General features: G+C 39.3%; 1 protein-coding gene across 2 annotated transcripts; it reads right to left on the bottom strand.

The window, feature by feature from the left end:
• Positions 1–6,654: 6,654 nt before the first annotated feature.
• On the bottom strand, positions 6,655–17,651 carry DTD2 (D-aminoacyl-tRNA deacylase 2). Of its 2 annotated transcripts, none has more exons than XM_047796706.1 (3): positions 17,383–17,651; positions 13,241–13,310; positions 6,655–8,700 (listed from the first exon to the last, which is right to left on the bottom strand). In XM_047796706.1, exons 1-3 carry the CDS (start codon positions 17,533–17,535, stop codon positions 8,375–8,377), a joined length of 549 nt encoding a protein of 182 aa, XP_047652662.1. In that variant the 5' UTR covers positions 17,536–17,651; the 3' UTR covers positions 6,655–8,374. The 2 variants fall into 2 exon arrangements, with proteins under 2 accessions (XP_047652662.1, XP_047652663.1); XM_047796707.1 differs by having other exon boundaries at positions 17,425–17,645.

Here is a 17,651-nt window from a genome sequence, read left to right as displayed (position 1 = left end):
ACCCTCAGCATATGGAGGTTCCAAGACGAGGGGTCTAATCAGAGCTGTAGCCGCCGGCCTACGCCACAGCCACAGCAACTCCAGATCCTTAACCCACTGATTGAGACCAGGGATTGAACCTGAAACCTCATGGTTTCTAGTCGGATTCGTTTCCGCTGCACCAGACAGGAACTCCAACTTTTTTTTTTCCGGTCAAACCTGCAGCCTATGGAAGTTCCTGGGCCAGGGATTGTATCTGAGCTGCATTTGCAACCTACACCACAACTGTGGCCAAGGGTGCTGGGCCAGGGATCAAACTGGCAATGACACAAAGACAAGCCAGATCAGTAACCTACTGTGCCACAGTGGGAACTCCTAGAATGATTTTTGATATCTCCCTTTAGCTTTGCCAAAACCAATCAACTGTCCTGCCCTGAAGTGCATTTTTCTTCAAAACACTTTCTATACCCCCACTTATGTTTATCCCCTTGTTCACAGTCATTACCATGTTGTAATTGAGCCCTAATCCCCTTACATCTGCACTCCTCAAACAAAACAAAACAAACAAAAAACAAAACCCCCAAACCAATCTGTCTTTCTCCCACAAAAATTTGTTATCCTTATGTAAAAAAAATCAACAGAAAAACCAAATGGGACCTAATTAAACTTAAAAGTTTTTCACAGCAAAGGAAGCCATAAACAAAATGAAAACACACCCCACAGAATGGGAGAAAATATTTGCAAATGAAGCAACTGACAGGAGAATAATCCTGCCAGGCCTATCCACCTCAAAACTGTCTTAATTATGTCACTCTTCTTTTTAAAAGCCTTCAATGGCACTTTACTAGTCCAGACAATGTTTGAACTGCTCCCCTCCAACCCTTGAGCCTGTAGAAATTCTATCCACTCTTAAGTTGCTATACCTGGCATATGGAGTTCCCAGGCCAGGGATCAGATCCCAACTGCAGTTCAACCTATGACAGGTGTGGCAACACCGGAACTTTAATCCATTGTGCTGGGCCAGGGGTCAAACCTGTGTCTAGAGGCCACTGATCCTGTTGTGCCACAGCGGGAACTCCAGCAACACTTGTTTTAACACAGGGATTCTGCACCCTAGCCAGAAGCGTCTTCTCTCTCTGCCACTATTCTATAGCTCAAAGATAGCATTGACCACGTATCAGTGATCACACAGTACCTACCTCATTTCTGTGTCTATCCTGTCCCCTACTAGATGGTAAATTCCTTGGGGTTAAGGGTCATATCTTGAACAATTTGTATTTCACACAGCTCCCAGCTTTACTGCTGACCTGCAGATTCTAAGGACTATCACTTTTAAGTGGAGAGCAACTATTCATGATACAGTATTAAGCAAATGTTAGAATATATTCAACATCAGGCTTAAAAAAAGGTGTATGCATACAATAAAAAAGAATCAAAGCCATGAGGACTATCTGAATGTAATCAGGATATAAAATAATCCAGGCACAGAGAAAATTAAACCATGATGGTCACACCTACTCATTAAAGAGACTTACCTAGGGGCTCAAAAGTGAATTAAAAGAATGTCTGGAGTAGAAAGTGTGTCTGAGTTTACCTACATTAGTTGGAGTGAAGGATGGCACTTAGTATAGTCAGATGTAGCACAAAAAACTCCATATCTCTCCCTCAAAAAAAGAGTCCGCAATTACTTTCCCAGTCCCAACTGTTTATAACAATATTAGCTAATGTTTCTCAGATACTGTTACATAGGTTCTGGTGCATTTTCTACATAAATTCTTCTTTTCACATTCAGAAAAAAAGCTGAAGGAAAAGGTCAAATTTTATTAAAGCTTCTTAAGAGAAAAATGCTTGTTAGCTCAGTGCGAAGAATCATTCATACAGAAAAGTCCAGTGAGAAGAAGTAGTGTCATATTTATCATGATGTTCACTGTTTGTGAGGCATTCCACAGAACTGCTTTATTTTGTAATTAAATGAAGAAGGGTCTTAAAGCTTGTTGCATCAAAATTCATATCTATGGAGTTCCCGTCATGGCGCAGTGGTTAACGAATCCGACTAGGAACCATGAGGTTGCGGATTCGATTCCTGGCCTTGCTCAGTGGGTTAATGATCTGGCGTTGCCTTGAGCTGTGGTGTAGGTTGCAGACACGGCTTGGATCCCGAGTTGCTGTGGTGCTGCTGTAGGCCGGTGGCTACAGCTCTGATTCCACCCCTAGCCTGGGAACCTCCATATGCCACAGGAGTGGCCCTGGAAAAGGCAAAAAGACAAAAAAAAAAATCATATCTATAACATTGTTTTTTGGCCACACCTACAGCCAGGGATCCAACCCACAACACAGCAGTGACCCAAGACACTGCAGCAATGATGCCGGATCCTTACTCTTTGAGCCACGTGGGAACTCCAAAATTCATGTTTAAAGATAAAGACATTTCTATTTGATTCACGAAAAGTTGCGTTTTTTTTTGTTTGTTTTGTTTTGTTTTGTTTTTTTTAAGGACTCAGGAGTTCCTCTTGTGCCTAAGCAGTAATGAACCCAACTAGTATCCATCGGGACAAGAGTTTGATCCCTGGCCTCGCTTACTGGGTTGCTATAGGCTGTGATGTAGGTTGCAGACCCGTCTCAGTTCTGACATTGCCGTGGCTGTGGTGTAGGTTGGCAGCCGTAACTCCGATATGACCCTCGGCCTGGGAACTTCCATTTGCTGTGGGTGCAGTCCTGAAAAGACAAATAAAAATTAAAAAAGGACTAAAAATACAGGTTTTATTAAATGAAATAGTTTTTTCTTCTGTATTTTAAGAAGGGCTTGCTTTTTACACACTTTTTTTTTTGTAGGTACATAAATACAGTTATGCTATATTAGAAAGATACCATAGAGTAAACCTTAAGAAAATGTGAAGTGGTCACTCTAGTTAAACAAAATTCAACTGAGTAAATTGAAGCTCTAATAGGCTTTATTAGGAAACTGCAGAAGAAGGCTACATTCCATCTAGCAACTAGATGGGCTCTCCAAAGGGTTGTACAAAATGGGAGGTTTTTATAAGAAGAAGGATGGGCCAAGGGAGCTATTAGCAAAAGAAAAGAAACGATTATTTTTAGGCCAGGAGCTTTTGTGGGAGGAAGGGGAGAAGGGAAAGGTGAGGGTTTTATTACACAGATGGCCTCTTCTTCCTCTGGAGGATGGAGAAAGCCCACAAGGCAGATTACTTCATTGTGCTGACCAGAAAAGTCCAGATTGGTAGATTACAGACTACATTTCTGGTGAAGGTTGAAACAGCAATTAGGTTAGGTATTAGATCTAGGTTTCGTATCATGGGTTTTAGTACAAGTGATACTATTCTGGGCCTGTGGCTTTTCTTTTTAACACTCTGATATAATAAAGTAATAAAGAAATGAAATAGAAACTGCAGTGCCCACATTTGTGTTGAATCTCAAAATCCTGTTTTAGTTTGTCTATAACTTTTCCGGTGTTGTCTATTATACTAAAGCAAGGAGTAGAGGTATTATACTTGTGTCCTACACATTCCAACCTCTCTTTTTTCCTTGATGACAATGAAATCTATGTGCGAATTACTGGTAAAACTGAACCCAAATCAAAAGTATTCTAGTCACTGATGCATCTCCATGTTAATTCAGGTTACATTTACTGCAAATTATTGATTGTGGACAACAAGGTGCTATGGAAAGACTGTGGCAGATTAAGAAAAAAATTGCATTATACCACATATGCTCATTGCTACATTGTCTCTGCCCAACATTGTTTATACTCTTGCAGTTAAGATATATGAACATTAAAAACAAACAAACAAAAGCAAAGTATTCAGTCTCATAAGAAAAATGTTACAAGTTTGAAGTTCCCTGGTGGCTTAGTAGGGTAAGGATCTGGTATTGTCACTGCTGCAGCTGGGGTCATTGCTGTGGTGCAGGTTCAGTCGCTGGTCTGGGAACTTCTATTTACCCTGGGCATGCTGGTCACAGTCAAAAAAAAAAAAAAAAAAAAAAAGATGTGTCAAGAGTGGGACGCCTATAATGCCCAGAAAGGTAGAGACAGGAGAAATTACTGTAGGTTCAGAAGAGGTTGATTTGAGCTAGATATTGAATGATGGATTTAGAGGAGGGCAGAAGGCAACATGTATGAGCATGATCTAAGAGAAGTGTAATAGAGCTATATTGGATAAAGGAATAGAGGAATAGTGGGAGAAAGGGTTAGAAAGTTGATCTGGAGCCAGATTATAAAACTGTACTCCCAGCATTAGATGTCTGGGCTTCATTCTGAGTAACAGTGGTCCCAGAGATTCCAATATACATAAGAATCATGTTGGGGAGATTGGTGACCAGATAGATTATATGACTCCTGAGATTCTAATTCAATATTAGGATGGTCCTAGAAAATTGCATTTGGTAAAATCTTACACTTCCCAGGTAATTCCTGTACAAGTAGTCCATTGGCACACTTTGAAACACTTCTATCCTAAGACAAAATATTAAGAATCTTTTTATAATTCTACTAACTCCTACAAATTTTACTCAAATTTCCAATAAGCTTGAAAACACCTAACCGCTAGGCCAGTCTCTTCAGTATTTGGGTCACCTAATTTTTCTTCAGTATTTGGCACCGACATTGTCACATTATCACTGTTTACTTCTTGAAAACTATCTTTTCTGTTAACAATATATTTTCTGGTTCTCTCTACCCCTCTAACCTCTGTAGTAGGCTCTGGACTCTCATGTGCCCTTTCTTTGTTTTCTCAGGATCCTGACTTTAGTCCTCTACATTTCTCCCTGCCTGATTTCATTCACTCCTAAGGAGTATGGAGAAGCTTCATGGCAACCCAGAAGTTTAGACTTTGTCTTGCAGGTAGAAAAGAGTTACAGGACTTCCCATTGTGGCTCAGTGGTAACGAATCTGACTAGTATCCATGAGGGTGCAGGTTCAGTCCCTGGTCTTGCTCAGTGGGTTAAGGATCCAGATTGCCACGAGCTGTGGTGTAGGCTGCAGACTTGGCTTGGATCTGGCGTTGCTGTGGTATAGGCCAGCAGCTGCAGGTCTGACTCAACCCCTGGCCTGGGATCTTCCATATGCTGTGGGTGTAGACTTAAAAAAAAAAAAGTTAAAAAAGTTTCTGAACAGTGGAATATCAGAGGAATGAATGTTCTAGAAACATTACCTTAGAAATAGTCTGATGAAAAGGATTAGACATAGGAGATATAAGAGAAAGGGAGAATAATTAGGAGACTATCAAAATAAACAGACATTTAAAGTCATCACCAGAATGAAAATGTGGCTTCAGAATGAAAATGTTACTTTTCTAGTAGTTTTTCCCTTTCAGAAAGTAGTCTTATTTCAATAAATAGGTAAAGCACTTCTAGAAATAGTTTCACTATCACGTGGATTAAAAAAAATAAACTGTAGTATAACAATCAGGTCCTCGGATTTTTTTTTTTTTTTTTTTGATAGTCGCACCTGCTGCATGTGGAGGTTCCCAGTCTAGGGGTTGAATGGCACCTGCAGCTGACACCTACGCCGCAACAGTAACGTGGCATCTGAGCTGCATCTGCGACATACACCACAGCTTGCAGGAATGCTGGATCCTTAACCCCTTGAGCGAGGACAGGGATTAAACCCACATACTCATGGACACTATGTTGGGTTCTATACCCGCTGAGCCACAATGAGAACTCTGAGCAATGTTAATCATAGATAGTAAAAATTTGACCTATCATTCTAACACCAATGTGAATTCTTAGTCTCCAAAACAAGCGGCACAGGATTTTGTAGTATTTGGTAAGTTTTTTATAGTACTTGATTATAGTATTTGGTAAGTTTAGGTTTTTCATTGTGGAGTCAATAAATCATTAATATAGATATTATTCATTAATGTCATGCCTTCTTTTGACCTGAACTAATGAAGTAATGTTTATTTACTTTGAAAGATTATACTCAATATATTCAAACTCATTGGTAGCCCATGTCTTATACACAGTATTTCCTATTATTGACTCCATGAAGTTCTCAAATGGAAAAATAGTATTTAGAAATGATATTCTAATTTAAACATTTTAGAAATCTAAAAAAACAGAGGCAGAAGGCACCTAAATTAGGTACAACCCTACTGTCATGTAATTTAGCAAATAAACCACATACTGGCTGTTCTTTTTCAAGTGATCCACACTGGAAGATGCTAAGCCTTTATAAAGATCAGTTTCTACTCTCACTACAAGGAAAGCCAGAGGGATAGAAATTATTCCTCCCTAATGTGTGATCTTGGGAAAATTACCTAAGCATTGTCTTACTTTCCACAGCACTATCCTCATCATATACTGTGAAGATAAAATTAGGTATCTATTGAAGGTTCTTTGAGGACCTTGGGCCAGAAGAGCTATAGAAAGCCAAGGTGTAGTTATTTTCATATCTATTATTTCTCTTGCCGTTTCCCTCCTGTTCTAGCCTCCTTGGAAATGAAACAAACTTGGCTGTCACCTTCTGCTTTATAACCCTTCAGGTAGCTGAAATTTCAACTCTTTTAAAAGGAGAATGGCCTGAACCATAAAATAGCAATCTAGGGCCATGAGTCAGCATTTCACCCACACACAAAATCAAAATGATTTAAAATAGGTAACACACAATCTTTTTTGAAAGACATACACCTCCTTGGAGAAGCTTTGAGAAAACTGGAGTTTTAAGTTTATGAATAGTTTATTACATTTCAATAAGGGCATTGCAAATCGATAACACAAAAGTTAAGGACAATGAGCTCACTACCAAGCCAGTTATTGATCCTCGAGTTCCAAAATAGAATGGTACAGGAAGGATATAGATAAAATAGGATTTTTTTGTGATAAAAATATTATGTATCTTAGGAACACAAACCTAAAGAAATTATAAGACCAAAGAATTTTCAGCAGCTACTTAAGATGTTTGTTGAAGTTAATTTCATCTTTTTGATAATTAGAACTATTCATATTTACTCTTCAAAATATCTTATTAAGTCAGAGGAGTTTGCGAAAAATGAGTATTACCTTTTATTGATTCATTTACTTTTTCAACTTCTTGTAAATGTTCCTTTCTTGGTTTTAAAAAGTCTTCCTTATTAACTATCTTACAGCACTGTCTTAGTCAGCTTGGACTGTTTTACAAAATACCATAGACTGGGAGGCTTAAACAACAGAAATTTATTTTCTTATAGCTCTGGAGGCTAGAAGTTCAAGATCTAGGCACCAGTGTGGTCAGTTTCTGGTAAGGATTCTCATCTTGGCTTGTAAATAGCCCCCTGCTCACTGCATCCTCAAAGAGTGGGCAGAGAGTGAGCAAGCTCTCTGGTGTTTCTTCTTATGAGGACACTAATCCCATCATGAGGCCCCACTCTCATGACCTATTAACCATAATTACCTTCCAAAGGCCCCATCTCCAAATGTCATCATATTGGGGGACTTCAACATATGAATTTGGCGGTGGGGATGGGGAGACACATTCACTAATAGAATAAAATGATACTGGCTCCAAATCATTAAGTAGATAAAATGGAAACGAACAAGTCAACTTGTTTTCAAATAATAGAAAGCTTCCCTTTTATTCCTTTTATAGCAATTTAAATCAACAAGAAAGGAACTTTCTAAAAAATTTATGAACTAACACTAATTTCATGAAGCACTAACTTTTAAAAACCAAAGAGAGAAAACAAGACATACCTTGTTTTGATAAAAAACAAAACAAAAAAACTGAAAACAGATTAACCCATTGGTATATTAAATAAAAATAAGTTTTAATTCCCCTACACCTTGTTCCTATTATCAACTAAAGATTCTTAAAGTAATATAAAGCACTTGGACATCCTTGGAAAGTAACATTAAAATGCACAATAACATCTCTATATCACATTTTCATAGGTATTAAAAAGGAATAGCAAATTTCTCATTCTTTCATTCCAAATATGGAAATCTGAAATACCAAAACAGAATTGACAAAATTATAATCGGTTTGTGCTGGGGTTTTCCTAATTTTAATACAAATAGTGATTTTTATTACATATTACATACATTTGAGGTGTCATAAATATATTTTACTTGATTTCAACAAAATTTTCATTGCAAAATGCTTAAATACACCCCTCTAAGAACATTTCCAGTTCTTCTAATGGACCACAAAGTGATGAGAATGCACTTTTCAAATTTTTGAGTGTTAGTGTAGGGAAAGCAAGATGAAAGGTGACTGAGGTCCAGATTTTAGGTGACTTGGCAAAGTCATCCAGTTAGCAGGCTGTGGAGTTATGGATGGGATCCAGGATTTTCTTGTCTAAAAATGCTGCAGATTAGTGTATTCAAGAAGAAGGGGAAGAAAAATCTAATTACACCCAAGATCATTTTATTCCAGAAAACAGCTGTAGGAACTTCCAATTTTTCAAAACTCAATTAGGTGTGTGTATGGTCCATTGGTGTCTAGTGTTAACACCTGCCTGTTTCCATAAGTGCCGTGTTCCACCACAACCCCAGCTTCGGCACACTTGCTATTAGCAGCTAATTCTTTTTTACAAAGAGATACAAATTGGGAATAAAGTTCTAACCCTTCTTCTTTTCCAGAGTTAGAGTGATACTGCATGTTTCTTCCTTTTACTCTCCCCCCAAGGGTGGCTTGAGGGATGATAAGAATGTTGCCAGGTAGATCCAATATAGAGACGTGCTTGCCAGTTTCGGTTTCACTTAATTTCACATTTAACAGTGTATTAACTGGGTGGGGGAGAAAGGGAAAACATTTTGAAGTAAAAAACAAATATGAAGAAAACCAACAATCTTCTAGTCAGCAAATCTCATGTTGAATATCCAATTTGTCAGCTCATGATTTTTACGCAAAGTTTCTATTTAGATTTTCAATACTGCTTCAGTAAGCTAAGTGATCTAAGCATGAAAGACAAGGCAAACTTCATGCAGAAAATGGAAGGATGTTTTAAATCTGACTCGGACGTTAAGATCTAATAATAAGATCATCCAGAAAGGAGTAAAGGATTAAATGTATACTGGAACTTCAAAATATTGTTGCCCTGGGGGATACATGAAAAGATTTTGCCTTTGCTTCTTTTTATATTTCAAAGCAAAGTCCACTGGGAAAAGACCATGATAGATGCTCCTCATACCAAATTCTGCTTTATAACAAAGAATATTAAATAGAAAACTTAAGTGCATTTATTTTAAACTTTTTTTTTTTTTTTGGTCTTTTGAAGGGCTGTATCTGCAGCATGTGGAGGTTCCCAGGCTAGGGGTCCAATCGGAGCTGTAGCCTCCAGCCTATGCCAGAGCCACAGCAACTCAGGATCCGAGCCATGTCTGCAACCTACACCACAGCTCAGGGCAATGCCAGATCCTTAACCCACTGAGTGAGGCCAGGGATTGAACCCGAAACCTCAGAGTTCCTAGGCGGATTCATTAACCACTGTGCCACAGTGGGAACTCCTATTATGTTAAACTTAATTGCCAAGAGTTTTACGCTGAGAGAAAGGTTCCAGGTTCAATCCTGTTGTAAACCAGCTGATTATGCAGTTTTTGTAACCTCAAAGGCATTATTAGCATGAATTATCATTTTACCAATATCACCTGTGGAAGAATAACAGTGAAAGCAAGAATCATCAGAAATTCACTGTCAACTAAAAAGTAAATCCAGTGGTATAGATGTTACTGGCTATCTTAATACATATATATGAGAAAATATGGTATTATTATTTTATGGCATTTATAAAATTATATTCTGATGGCTAATGTGTCAAAATAACCATAAATAGCCATGTGTAGCTAAAAATCTAAACTTAGAAAATCTTTACATCTCAACACCACCCATTTTCAAAACAATAAACACAAGAAATGCTTAATATAAACACCCTTGGGGTCTTCCTACTTCTAAAGGGTATAAATAACTTCTGCTTGTGAAGAACAGTCCTGAGAGGACAAAAGGTAAAAGGAACTATTGAAACCTCACACTCCTGTGTGAATAATCAGGCTTGAACAGGTACACTTTTTTGGTAGGGCAGTCAATGGTTTCAATTATCAGAGAGCCTGTAGTAAATATTATCAAGGATTCAGTATGTCCACCCCCCTCTACAAATCAAGGAATTAACCTGGTAAAAACCTGCCAAGGTGAAAACACCCAAATGAATGCCTAAGCAAGCTATGCTTATATGCTATCAATTTTCATTTAACTAACATCTATTTTAAAGTACCTCTAATTTTCAGGAATTCCCGTCGTGGCACAGTGGTTAACGAATTCGACTAGGAACCATGAGGTTGCAGGTTTGATCCCTGACCTTGCTCAGTGGATTAAGGATTCGGCGTTGCCATGAGCTGTGGTGTAGGTTGCAGATGTGGCTTGGATCTGGCATTGCTGTGGCTCTGGCGTAGGCCAACAGCTACAGCTCTGATTAGACCCCTAGCCTGGGAACTTCCATATGCCGGAAGAGCGGCCCAAGAAATGGCAAAAAGACAAAAATAAATAAATAAATAAAGTACCTCTAATTTTCTGTTACAAATAGGACTTTGCTATATAGCCGGTAGTCCTTATTGACAGCTTCTAAGGAAACTGTAACTCTCCAGAGCATTTCATTCCACAGAAATCACTATGCAGCGATCCAGGCCTCAGGCTAGTAAGGAGGCCGTTTTGAAATAACAGGCCAGAGGTACATACAATTTATTATACTTCTACACCTCCCTCTACTGGCTCTAACTGAGAATTCAGTTAATGCTGTTGATACACAAATATCACTATGCAGAAGTAAATATAACACAAACACAAATGTCAGTAAGAATTAAAATGAGACAATGAATTAATGGCATGTCGGAAAAGCAAAGATCTTAAGAGAGGTTATCAATCAAGTACCTCTAATGATGTATATGGCAAGTTAAGCTTTGACAGGCCCCTGGATCTCAGTCCAATTATACTGAAGATGAATTGAGGGAGACTTTGCACATCTCTACATTAGCCATGCTATTTCAGACTTCATGGATGTAACTGGTTGTCATGTTCCCAGAGGTACATGATTTGATTGGAAAGATCTGAATCCATGAAATAAGTATGAGGTAGGATTTAAAAGAATCCCATCACCCTGGCTTACTTTGCCTCCAGGAATAGAGGGAAGAATAAGCTCCTATTATCAATAATAGATGGACTTATTTTGCTTAAAACCCCCTAGTTATGAGCATTCTAATCACCAGTATATTGTGGGTTTTTTTTGAGTCTCAGTTCTTTACTGGGAATCATGATAAATACAAGCTTTATGTTAGACTATCTACTGAAAGAGTTAAGGCAGATCGTCTCAGTGTTTTTTAATTGACCACAATTTCATGCACGGATTCAAAGTGAACTCAGAAAAACATACATGGAAGCACAAAGGATTTAATTACCATAATACGAAATGCAGTTTGGATCTTGGTTGGTTCATTTTGGCTTATTACAATTAAGATCTATTTAAGAAAATATAAAACAACTTTAGGAAGACAATCTTTAGTCATAATGACAAAATTGCTCTTCTATTTTTGAAGATTTCTACTATATACTTTTTATGGTCAATAAAGCTTTAATTCAAGGAAAAAACAGAATGTCCAATACCTAAGCATTAAGTCCTGGCAATCATCCTTTATAACAGGAGCCTTCATCTCGTTTTCTCTTTGAACACTTTAAAGCTCCCTATTATCCTCCAGCTTCAAATTTCAAACTGTAACAGTTACTGGCTTTCCATTTTCACCTACTGTCCTGCCTCAAGTCTAAATTTTCATCCTCTGACAAAGGTGTCATACATGTTTGATGTCTCAGCATAAAATCCCCTGAGAGTTTTAGCCCTTTGTCCAAGATGTTCCTCCCTGCGCTGTTTACTCATGGGCTCCACTATTTCAAACTCTTCTAGGTTAGCTTCTGCATGCTTCAACTACTCATCTGTATACTTTATACTTCTTGTTAATCCAACTAATGGGTATCACCTTTACTAATGAAGCAAATATAATGTGTCCCTAACCTTAAAGACAGCTCCATTACTTCAAACTTTTATTTATTTATTTTTTGGACATAATTATTATATCAAATACTGTCTTGAGACGTATTTTATTTGGCTTGGTATATCTGAACCTATATATTTATCACAAGGAATGTGCAGTGTTATGGACTATCTCAGACACTGGAAAGCTGCAGGCAGGTATATTATTGTCAGAAACGCCTGAACACTCAGTCTGCTTTCTCTGCCCTTGGAGGAGGTGTGGTTGTGATGAAACTGAGCTTGGTTCAAGAATCGCATTTAGGAGTTCCCTTCATGGCTTAGCGGTTAACGAACCCAACTAGGATCCATGAAGATGTGGGTTTGATCCCTGGCCTTGCTCAGTGGGTTAAGGATCCGGCGTTGCCATGAGCTAAGGTGTAGACTGCAGACCCAGCTTGGGTCCGGAGTGGCTGTGGCTGTGGCCAGTGGCCACAGCTCCAATTCGACCCCTAGCCTGGGAACCTCCATATTCTGCGGGTGTGGCCCTAAAATAGCAAAACAAACAAAAAAATCATATTTACACACATTAATGGAAGTTCTGTAATAATGATGTAAGCCTGATCTGTACAGATTTGATGGGAACCACATCTTGTTCATATACTGTTACCTATATGACCCTGTTAGGGACTCTGCAAGATATTGGAAACTATTTTAAGAAATGGAGCATCTGTTTCTCCCTATGTGGCCACCCTGCTTCCAAAAAGTTTCTGTATCCTTGGCTCAATCACAGTGTGTTGTCTCTGTGTGTATGTGTACACACTTTCTTATTTTTATTTTTGCCTTTTTAGAGCCACCCCCGCAGCATATGGGAGGTTCCCAGCCTAGGGGTCTAATCAGAGCTATAGCCACCGGCCTACACCACAACCATAGCAACTCGGGATCTGAGCCTCGTCTGAGACCTATACCAAAGCTCAATGAGGGAGCCTTAGCCCACTGAGCGAGGCCAGGGATTGAACCCACAACCTCATGGTTCCTAGTCAGATTTGTTAACCATTGAGCCATGATGGGAACTCCTGTGTTCACTCTTCTAAATCAATCTATAAACCATCTGAAATGCTGCAAATATTTTAAAAGTATTTCACATTTGCTGACATTAACCTCTGGAATAGGCAAATTGCTAAATACAACAATAGTATACAGAGTTAAGTCATTTATAACTTACCTACCAGTACAATTTAAGATTGTGCCCCTTCTGGTTCATCTATCTATTGCTATTCACCCTCACCTTTAAAAAAGAAAGAACATCAAACACGTACCCATTTTGGGAAGAAGTTCTTTATCAGCTCCCTTGAAAAAGCACACATAGATCACTAATCCTCTCTGAACCTATGAGAAACCACAATAAATTCAGATTAGAAAGAAACTTCTATATAGAGATACAGAGGTACATGAATAAACCTTCACAACTGTTTCTATGTATATATAAAAGGTTAAATGCAAAATAAGAGAAATAACTTTCAAAATAGATTGAATTTCTTAAATATGTGATTAAATAAAATCTTTTTTCAATATTCAGTCACCTTTTATCATTTCTTTCAAAAATTAAGTTTAAAATGTAGCCAAGGAGTTCCCGTCTTGGCGCAGTGGTTAACGAATCCGACTAGGAACCATGAGGTTGCGGGTTCGGTCCCTGCCCTCGCTCAGTGGGCTAACGATCCGGTGTTGCCGTGAGCTGTGGTGTAGGTTGCAGACGCGGCTCGGAGCCTGCGTTGCTGTGGCTCTGGCGTAGGCTGGTGGCTACAGCTCCGATTCAACCCCTAGCCTGGGAACTTCCATATGCCGCGGGAGCGGCCCAAGAAATAGCAACAACAACAACAACAAAAGACAAAAAAAAAAAATGTAGCCAAGAGCAGTAAAACCCTCAAATTACACTTTCAAACTCCTACTTCTAATCAAAATCATTAGGACTATGAACTAGCATCCTCCTCCTCCTCAAGTAAGACTGATAGACTTAGAAACATTTAGTTTGGAGAAGCCCATTTATTTAAAACCAAATGAATTATCATTATATCAGATAAGGCTGATACATAAATAACACTGTAACTGATGTCTTTTGACTTATTCTTTGTTCCACTTAATACACTTACTTTCAGATAGTGAAAATAAGAAATACTGATTCTATTTCAATAAACTCCAAGAAATTACTATCCAATTATTTTTTTGTTATTTTTGTTAATGCTTGAAATACACAGTGCTTAAACCTTGGAAACTGCATTCATGTTAAGTTCTACATCAAGAGGTCTGTTATCAGGAATGTAAGCTTATTTATTTTGTATAATGACTTGGATATTTCTTTATTAGCTCTTGTAGGAAAGACTACATGGAAAAGAGACACTTGATAAATGACTGATTTTGCTGAGTGAATCATTATTTTTTTTATTTTGTAGTTTAACTTTTTTTTTCTTTTTTTGCTTTTTAGGGCTGTGCCCTTGGCATATGGAGGTTCCCTGGCTAGGGGTTAAATCGGAGCTGTAGCTGCCAGCCTATGCCACAGCTGCAGCAACGCAGGATCCGAGCTGCATCTGCGGCCTACCCTGTAGCTCACAGCAATGCCTGTTCCTTGACCCATTGAGCAAGGCCAGGGATGGAACCTGCGTCTTCATGGATGCTAGTCAGATTTGTTAACCACTGAGCCATGATGGGAACTCCCTTTTTGTAGATTAATCTTTTGAGTTCAAGAACTACTATAAAGGTTAAATGGGTTAATATTTGTAAAGCACTTAAAACAATAGCTGGTTCATAGTAAGAGCTATATAAGTGCTTATTAAATGAGCATGTAAAAAGAAATTTAAGGACTGAAACACTATTTTACATTTTAACTACAAAAGCATTTTACAGACTCTTTTGTACACAATACGGACTCAATTTATCTGGACTAAATTCAACAATATTTTACAGGCTCTATGTGTTACCTAAACAGTCCTCTATGTAAGTATAAATGTAGCTCAGCACTCGCACCTGATTTACCTGGAAAAGAAGTAACATTTTAAAAGTGGAACTGTGCTCCTGGAAAAAGCAAGTGCCTCCAATGCACACCCATAATGAGGAGCTAGCAGGCTGAATGATACAGATAACTGCACCAGTGCCACAGGTCTCTCCATTGGGTTTATTTCAGCACAGGCCAAAACCTCAAGCATATTCATATGTGGACACATGCAATGTCAGAATTAAGTATCTAATTATTTGCAGAAATAAACCCCTGTCCTTCCCATTCACCATACTATCTCCTTTTTAAGGTATTTTCTTTTAGTTTATTCCAAAAGCTCTTAAACTGTGACCTACAAATTCCCCTCTTCAAGTCGAAATCACTTTCCTTGTAGCTTCTTTTGATATAAATAGAACATTTCAGATATATAGGAAACCACAGATAATTCTCACTGTAGCTTAATGAAATTCACCTCTGAGGAAGAGCATTAGCCTCTGAAAGCAAAAAACCTAAACAAATGAAACTAAGAACACGAAAAGTAACCTTCAAATCTTTGACAATTAAAAAAAGTCTTTTAAAAATTAGAACTTTAAATAATAGAGGATGTCTGAGAAAGGAAAGAATTTACTCTCTCACTAATTACTTGTCAGCTCTTTATACTAATTTCGCCATGTGTGGGAGTGAAAGAGAAATAAAATAGCTTTTAAAGTTTGTAAACAAACTCATAGTTTAGAAGGTTGCAATAAACTTGTGATTCTACAAAAGGAGATATGGCATGAAGAATATAAAAAGATATGGAAGCATGGAAGAAATCTAAGTAATGAGCATGTCCCAGGAAGCAACTATAAAAATAGGCAATTCTTTGGATAGCATGGCAAAAATAAAAAGAATAAAATTTCAAAATATGGAAGAGAAAAATTTAAAAGGTCACAATAAAAGTAAGAAATACTAAATGAATTTTTGAGATGAAAAAGGGGAGGGCAAAAATATCGGAATGTTTGTGCTTATGAATATTTCCAAACTAGCAAAGAGTAACAGATTGTGATTTAAGAATAATCGCCCACATATATCGTTTATGGGTAGCATTTAAAGTGATGACTAGTAGTCTGTTAAGGAATGCTAGATCTGGGACAGGACTCAGCAGATAAGACAAATGAAATGAAATGCTCCTATATTAAAGTTTCTGAATACCTCCAAAAGTCTTTACTACTATTATTACAATTTTTTGCCTTTTCATTTCAACTTACTCCAAAAAAAGTAAAGGGCCTTAACGAATATTTCACGTGTTTTTGCATGGAATTATGCACAGGGTCAGGCTGCCTTTTTTTTTTTTGGTCTTTTTAGGGCCGCACCTGCGGCATATAGAGGTTCCCAGGCTAGGGATCAAATAGGAGCTGTAACCTCCGGCCTACGCCAGAAGCACAGCAACTGCCAGATTTTAGCTGCGTCTGTGACCTACACCACGGCTCACCGCAACGCCGGATCCTTAACCCACTGAGCGAGGCCAGGGATCAAACCCACAACCTCCTGGTTCCTAGCCGAATTCGTTGCCGCTGCGCCACGACGGGTATTCCCAGGGTGGTCCTAAAAAGGCAAATATTCAAGTCGAAGGGCATCATTGGTGTAAATGTTTTAAATTCTTTCGAGGAAATGTGATAACAATGCAACATTATATAAAAGTAGTAGTCTTTGTTCCTAGTTAGAAGTAATTCAAAATTTTAAGTTTCTTGAAAAAGGCAGTGTTTCATGGGCAACAACCTCATGTCTACACTAACACCTAGCTGCAATCAAAAGGGAGTTCAGGAGTTCCTGTGGCGGCTCAGTCCAAAGGAATCCAACGAGTATCCAGGAGGAATACTATAGTATTCACGGCCTGGCTCAGTGGTTTAAGGATCCAGCCGTGCTGTGGCTGTGGTGTAGGCCAGCGGCTACAGCTCCAATTCGACCCCTAGCCTGGGAACCTCCATATGTCTATGTCTGGATGCAGCCCTAAAAAGACAACAAAAAAAGGGAATTCCATGAGATCTGGAACACGAGTCTAAACAAATCTGGAAGACTGCAACAAATATAACCTATAAGCTCCAATCAGATAAACACACGTCTCCAGTAGCCCAAGCAACACGCAGGGCATAGCAAGCCTTTCTGCTCTTTTGAAGCAAGATGTCTGAGACTACTACGCCCAACGCCCCCTCACTCAGGTAGGCAGAAGGTGAGGGGAAGTTCCAATTCCCTGAGTCCCAAGCAGGGGACACCCTCTCCCGCTGGGAGAATAAATCTGAAGGAGAAGGTACCAGGGTCAGTGGGGCAAGATTGAGGAGACAGGCAAAGCCAGGCCGGCAATTGAGGGTACTGGACAGTTGACCGGGCGGAAGTCCAGCACCGCCCACTGCACGTGCCTGTCGCCATGCGGCCGGCTCGGAGGGAGACGCGGAAGAGCAGAGCACCGAGACAACGCGGTAAGGACCGTCCTACCGCGCCAGAGGATAACCGCAGGGGCTGCGGGGCTGATGTTACCTCCACCCATTGGGCCGCGGCGTCCCCCTCGGCGGGGCGTACTTGTAGCCGGGCATGCAGGCACTGCTGCAGGAGCGCCCGGGCCTGAGGTGTCCGGCCACTTTCAGCCATGGCTCAAGCCCGGGAGGGGATAGCCCACGGCTTCCGGCCACCCGCCGCACCGGCGGGTCCCAGCGCTAAAGGTGGAGGGGGCGGGGCGCAACCCGGCTGAGAGCAGGCCTGATCGC

Source organism: Phacochoerus africanus, chromosome 9, assembly GCF_016906955.1.
Source record: "Phacochoerus africanus isolate WHEZ1 chromosome 9, ROS_Pafr_v1, whole genome shotgun sequence".
NCBI lineage: Eukaryota > Metazoa > Chordata > Mammalia > Artiodactyla > Suidae > Phacochoerus > Phacochoerus africanus.
This window is presented reverse-complemented; position numbering and strand designations above follow the sequence as displayed.

Excerpts from the sequence above, each read along its gene's own strand:
- DTD2 (XM_047796706.1), bottom strand. The coding sequence starts at position 17,535 with ATGGCTGAAAGTGGCCGGACACCTCAGGCCCGGGCGCTCCTGCAGCAG. Across the intron at positions 13,311-17,382 it reads TGCGGTTATCCTCTGGCGCG|GTTCAGAGAGGATTAGTGAT; the intron begins GTAGGACGGTCC and ends GGTTTCTCATAG. Across the intron at positions 8,701-13,240 it reads AGAACTTCTTCCCAAAATGG|TTAATACACTGTTAAATGTG; the intron begins GTACGTGTTTGA and ends TCCCCCACCCAG.